The sequence below is a fragment of the Cyprinus carpio genome, chromosome A7 (genome assembly GCF_018340385.1).
Source record: "Cyprinus carpio isolate SPL01 chromosome A7, ASM1834038v1, whole genome shotgun sequence".
In the NCBI taxonomy this organism is placed as follows: Eukaryota; Metazoa; Chordata; class Actinopteri; order Cypriniformes; family Cyprinidae; genus Cyprinus; species Cyprinus carpio.
This window is the reverse complement of record NC_056578.1, coordinates 23,250,553-23,257,428: the sequence shown is the minus strand read 5'-3', so window position 1 is coordinate 23,257,428 and position 6,876 is coordinate 23,250,553. Positions and strand designations below refer to the sequence as shown.

Here is a 6,876-nt window from a genome sequence, read left to right as displayed (position 1 = left end):
AAGTAGCCTTATTGGCATGGTAAAAAAGTATCTTTACATTGCCAAAGCATAGAAACATTTAAAAAGACATTTAACACAAATATACATACGAATAGAAGAAGCCTATAGCATATAGAGTCTATATATCTGTATTCAGTAAAGCGAAAGTACTAATAAAAGTTCCGATAAAGTGTATCTCGCAGTGAGTGGCTACTGTTGTTGAACCTTGTCCCGCCTCCAGTGTTCACGACACAGAGAGAGGAGGAGGAATTTACCCGGTGTACGTGATCCGCAACAAAATGGCGAGGACTATGGTTTTATTTTAGCACTTTGACACTTTTATACGCTTTACACTTTTATTTTTTACACACAAGTACAATCCGGTTACTTGTTATTTGTTACAACATGTGTAATCGGACAGTTTGACTCCCAAGGTAAATATGATCCGTGGTCTTGTGCGGAGATGAAACGACTGCAGCTCTTTATATCAATCATTACTTCTATGCAAATAACAATAAAGCCCTTCTTCCCACCGCAGTGAACAGAGCTTCGGCGAAACTTAATCGACTCAAAGTCCTTTAACCTGTTACTAGTCTGAGGACTGGTTGAAGTTCAGCTCTGCGCTTAACCTTTCCCTCACATTAAATTACGCTTTGTCACTGCTACCACAGCGGGATAAAGCCGTAAAGCGTTACGGCTTATAATTTATACTTGTATATTCGTCGGAGTTGCAGATACGTTGATGCAGATGCTCTTAATTTACCACTTTAAGGAGAAATATCGGGGGAACAAAAACCTGAAGCTGAGATCTGATATAGCGATTTGAATGATGGAACCAGCAGCGAAACAGAAAGTGATTTACATCACGTACCTCATCGCGGCGCTGGACATCACCTGGCTCTTCCTCCAGTTCTCCATAACTCCGGTTCGTCTTGCTTTTCGACTTCATTTGGGATCAAAAGTTAAATAAAACCACCTTTGAATCGATTTTGCTGAGCCCTGGAATATCTGCAGGGATTTTGGCTGTTCTCACATTTGATACCTGACATTCCAGCAAACAAACTTTGATCATGTGAACTAATTATATTTACACTTAAATATTATATTCTTTATATAATACAATTTATATGATAAATTATTATAATGTACATTATATGCATGTGTGTGTGAATTTATGTATATATGTATTTAAATATATATATACAGTGCTGCTTGAAAATTTGTGAACCCTTTAGAATTTTCTATATTTCTGCATAAATATAGCCTAAAACATTATCAGATTTTTGCACAAGTCCTCAAAGTAGACAATGAGAACCCAGTCTAACAAACGAGACAAAAATACAAACAAAAACAAAACAAAACAAAAAATTCTTTCTCATTTATTTATTCAGGAAAATTATCCAATATTACATATGAGTGGCAAAAGCATGTGAATCTCTGGGATTAGCTATTAATTTGAAGGCTAGAAACTGTTACAGAGTCATCTCTCTAAAGAGTTTGGGCTCTACAAATCCACAGTCAGACAGATTATGTACAAATGGAGGAAATTCAAGACCACTGTTGCCCTCCCCAGGAGTGGCTGACCAAGAAAGATCACTCTAAAAGCATGATGTGTAATCCGCAAGGTTGCAAAAGCACCCAGGGTACCTTCTAAGCAACTAAAGGCCTTATTAGCTAATGCTAATGTTCATGAGTCCATCATCAGGAGAACACTGAACAACACGATCATGGTGTGCATGGCATGAGTTGAAAGGAGAAAGAACAGAAAGAACATTTCTGCCCATCTGCAGTTTGCTAAAGATCAAATTGACAAGTCAGAGGAAAACTGGAGAGATGTTTTATGGACAGATGAGACCAAAATAGAACTTTTTGGTTTAAATGAGAAGCGCTGTGTTTGGAGAAAAGAACACACTGCATTCCAGCATAAGATCCTTATCCCATCTGTGAAACGTGGTGGTAGTAATATGGTTTGTGTCTGTTTTACTGCATCTGGGCCAGGACAGTTTGCCATCATTGATGTAACAATGAATTCTGAATTATACCAGCAAATTCTAAAGGAAAATCTCAGGACATCTGTCTGTGAACTGAGTCTCGAGAAAGTGGGTCATACAGCAAGACAGTGACCCCAAGCACACAAGACCATTCTACCAAAGAATGGTTAACCTCTTAAAAAAGAACAAAGTTAATGGTTTGAAATGGCCAAGTCAAAGTCTGGACCTTAATCCAAATGAAATGTTGTGGAAGAACCTGAAGCAAACAACCCATCAACATCACAGAGCTGAAGTGGTTCTGTTCTGATGAATGGGCTAAAATTCCTTGAAGACATTTTGCAGGACTGATCAGCATTTACAAGAAACGTTACCTGCAGTTATTGCTGCAAAAGAAGGGTCACACTAGATACTAAAAGCAGAGATTCATATACTTTTGCCACTCACAGATATGTAACACTGGATAATTTTTCTCAATAAATAAATAACAAAGAAACTATTTTTGTCTCATTTGTTTGATTGGGTTCTCTTTGTCTACTTTCAGAACTTGTGTGAAAATCTGATGATGTTTTGGGTCAAATTTATGCAGAAATATAGAACATTCTAAAGGGTTCACAAACTTTCAAGCAGCACTGCGTGTGTATATATATATAAAATCAGTGTTTAACTATTATTCACCTGCATTACATATTCTTCATTTAATAACTAGCTTTGGATAAAAGCAGTAAGTGAATGATTGTAAATGTAATGTATAGCAGATTAAAGCTGGCCATGTAGTTTGGGGCCAACTGTAGTCTAATCCAGGCCCTTTCAGATAATCAGATAGAAAGAAAGCAGTTATAACAGATGGGCTGCTTTGCTTGTTCATTTTCTTCCTCTGTGGAACAGTATTTGGCGAGGAGGCTCGGGTTCGATACTATATGGTTCGGGTATCTGCAGACCACAGTTGGAGTAATTCAGCTGCTTGGAGGCCCTATTTATGGAAGGTAAGCAGTCAGAACTCATCTGTGTGTGGTGTATATGGAAATGGGATAAATATGTGTCTGTAATTACATGTGTCTAATGAAAATTACTAATTTATTTAATGTCTTCAGTCATAGGACTTCAAATATAGGTAGTGTATGATATAGTGATTTCTTTTATTCACATGTGTCATTGTGTCTGTTTTCAGGTTTGCAGATGTGTTCGGAGCACGCGCTGCTCTCTCTGTGTCTTGCTTGGCATCAGTGGTTTATTTCCTATTGTTAACAGTGGCAGACAACACTTTTATGCTTTTTGTGCACAAACTACCTGCTGTTTTCATGCATGGACTGCCAGGTAACACATGCTCATACACTCTTACATATGTGTAACTCAAACACACTGTCTAGGTACGTGAGTACATTTGTTTCTGTGTGTAGGAGCTCAAATGGTTGTTGCAGATCTGTCAGAGAATGAGAAGCGAGCAGATGCTCTTGGGAAACTCGGCCTCTGCTTTGGCATTGGCATGATCGCAGGATCATCACTGGGTGGGACCCTCAGCACACGCTTTGGGTAGGACACACTACGCTGCCATTCAGTCTTCAGTCTTCAGTCTCACAAGATCCTTCAGAAATCATTCTAATATGCTGATTTAGTGCTCAAGAAACATTAGACATTAATATTTTTCCAGAAACAGTGATAAGGTTTTTTTTTCAGGATTATTTGATGAATGCAAATTCAAAAGAAACTCCATTTGAACTCTGGAAAAAACACATTTTTCCATTTAAACCTAATCATGTTGTTTATCACATGAAAATGAAATGAAAGCAGCTCTAATCCAGTAAAACAGAATTTAAATGCCAGCGTTTTTTGTGTTTTGCAGGGAAAAGTTTGCAGCATCTTTTGCGGCTGTTGGAAGTTTTGTTTCTTTGCTGTTGGTGTTGAACTTCATCCCTAAACAGACCAAAATACAAACCATGCCAGAAAGTAACAGTATGACATAAACACACAACTCACTGAGACACAGAACGAATTCTCTTGCTGTAGCCATTTGTAGCTTTATTGTAGAAAAGACTTATAGTAAGAATCTGATTATAATACAGGTACATTGTTAAAATGAAGTTTGTATTGAAATATTCTTTGCAAAATATTCATTGCAAATATTAAATGTTATGTATTATATATACATTATATATTATATATAATGATTATTATCATTTTTATTTTTGTTTAGAGAAGGGATCATCAAATTCCGTGTTTAATGTGGGAGAGATCACTAGACTGATGAAGTTTCCAGGTGTTGCAAAGACTTTTACAGTGAAGATTATTTCTGGATTACCAGCAGGTGAACCCTCAATTTAACTTTTGCCATTAGTGACTTTTAAACGCATTGAAACACCCCTAAATTGGTAACATACTTAAAGCTGACATGAAATGAAAATTCACCATCTTTTTTTCTAAATGCATGTTATTGATCTTATTGTGAATAAGATCATAATGCATACAAGAAGTTTAAAAAAATACCTTTTGAATGAAGTTACATTTTTAATTAAAATGACAAAACTGTCAAATCTTTTGGTAAAACGACAGACTTCTTTCGGGTGATGTATGCTGGTCTTGTCTAATCATTTAGTCTGCATAACCCACCACTTTCATACAATCGACTGCAAGCTCGCAGTCAGATATGCCTCTATCCAATCAAATAACTGATGAGTAGAGCCCCCACATTTGATCATCTGTTTTCTCAATCTACCTAACAATACAGAAGAAAAAATCTGTTCCTACTTCTGTTTCATCATGACATTAAAGGAGCTGTATGTACGTTTTTGACTCCCCGGGTTGCCAGTTAATGGAAAACACAGCATATTTCATTTCATTCATCATCAAGTGCGCTCGTTCCTGTTTGTATCATCAGTCTGGCAACCTGCATGTGTCAAATCTGAGGAGGAGGGGCCGGGTGAAAAATACCCTCTCCAATATTTTGAATTTGGACTGCAATACCTAGTTCAACCACTCGGTGTCAATCCTACATACAGCACCTTTAAATGTTGTCTTGTGTTTTGTTTTACATATTTCTATATATCGGTATATATCTATATGTCGGTTTTATTGTAGGTATATTTCAAGTTATGTTCTCCATCATTGCCATGAACTTCTTTCAACTGAAGGCAGAGCAGAATGGCTATCTGATGGCTTACTTTGGCATAGTACAAATGGTATAAATACATGCACACTTCTTATCAATCACATGCCATTTAAATAGTTTTGGATTTAAGAGCTGCTGTGCTGAGGCACCAAGTGACGCTGCTATCTTGCTGTTTAAGGTAATCCAGGGTGCTGTAATTGGGCGTCTTACGTCTAGATTTTCAGAGTATTCTTTACTTCTGCTCTCTGTTGGGATATCCAGTTTAGTGGGCCTTGCACAGGTAAACTGATAACGCAAACAGTTCCCTTTTTTGTTTTAAATTAGTTGCATAACAGTTGTGTCAGTTAAACATGGAAGCTGGATTATGTGACTGGTCTCACAGTGTGTATGTTGAATATTTTTGTTTTGTGTGTTTTTCAGGCTATGATGACCAATGTGTTTCATTTCTGTTTAATCGTAATACCGATGATGTTTTCTCTAAGTGTCTTCAATGTCATCACAGATAGCATGTTGACCAAGAGTGTGTCTCCATCTGAGACAGGTAATCCACAAACACACATCCTAGACTGGGCATGAATGCAATGCATACATATGCATATACATTGTACACAATGCCCAAGGAATCATCTCCCATGCAAATGTTTTCATAATGCGCTAAATGTAAACAATTGTTTATGTGGTGTGTTCAGGAACCATGCTGGGTCTGTGTGCGTCGGTGCAGTCTCTTTTGCGAACTGTGGGCCCAACCTTTGGAGGATTCCTCTACGAGACATACGGTGTGCCATCCTTCGGATACATCCAGTGTGTCATTAATGCTGCTGTCTTTAGCCTTCTGCTAGCCACTGGAGGGCGCTCACAGCCACACAGACCATAAAAATTGTGAAAAGAGTTGTTTATGACTGTCCTGTTCATGATGGCCACATTGTATGAGAGAGGGCAGTTTACAACAAACCATGGGCATTAAACTTACCTTCTCACACACTGGGGAAGGATTTAGTCACAAATAACTCAGCTGATCTCAGGTTTGTTAATACCACAAACATTCTAAATATCTTAAGTTACTGTCAAGTTATTCCACTTCATATCACAAGCTAGCTCAGGATTGTTTCATCTCTTAAAAAGGAGCTGGCATGTGAATGTCTACTGTAGGTCAGTACAAAGAAGCGCAGAATGCTTTTATCTTTGTGGCATTAGGATAGTTTCAAACAATCCCATATTATACGGAAATTATTCATTATAATGATGTTGCAGTTATAAGACATCATGAAAAAGAACTAAATTAAAAAGCCATAATTTTGTATATGAAACTCCACAAGTGAATATATATATTTTTTTCTCCATATTTATCTTGTTCGTCTGCCCTGCAACTCCTGCCAAGTTCTTCAAAATCTCCCAAACTGTGAAATTAAATGTGCACATTTTATTTTGTGACACTGTTGTAATGCTTTTTCACATCTGCAGTGAAATCTGTCCACTCTTTTCCATGTTTAGCTTCACAGCACATGCTTATTAGTCCAGCTGCACTTGTTCACATCACTGGTACACAGATTCAGAATTTTACTCTGTTCCTCACAACAAGGTGGATTTAAGTTTCTAAAAATAATCTTTTAAGAATGTTCTTTATTAGGCAGACTTTAAGCAGAATGCTCTTAACAGCTTCAGTTACCATTCACTTTCGTTGCATTATTTTTTCATATAATTAAAGTCAGTGATGACCTCTAATTCTGCCAAGTGCCTTCTTCTCTTGTGTTCCACATTAGAAATAAAAATTATAAGGGTTTGTCATACCATGAGGATGAGTAA

General features: G+C 37.2%; 1 protein-coding gene across 3 annotated transcripts; it reads left to right on the top strand.

The window, feature by feature from the left end:
- Window positions 1-111: 111 nt before the first annotated feature.
- LOC109093370 (solute carrier family 22 member 18-like) lies at window positions 112-6,795 on the top strand. 3 transcript variants are annotated; one of them, XM_042760476.1, is made up of 11 exons: window positions 118-413; window positions 752-904; window positions 2,856-2,953; window positions 3,139-3,284; window positions 3,368-3,500; window positions 3,811-3,920; window positions 4,162-4,272; window positions 5,043-5,143; window positions 5,252-5,353; window positions 5,494-5,614; window positions 5,763-6,795. In XM_042760476.1, exons 2-11 carry the CDS (start codon window positions 806-808, stop codon window positions 5,945-5,947), a joined length of 1,206 nt encoding a protein of 401 aa, XP_042616410.1. In that variant the 5' UTR covers window positions 118-413; window positions 752-805; the 3' UTR covers window positions 5,948-6,795. The 3 variants fall into 3 exon arrangements, with proteins under 3 accessions (XP_042616411.1, XP_042616410.1, XP_042616409.1); XM_042760477.1 differs by having other exon boundaries at window positions 112-904; window positions 3,811-3,914; XM_042760475.1 differs by having other exon boundaries at window positions 120-904.
- Window positions 6,796-6,876: the final 81 nt, after the last annotated feature.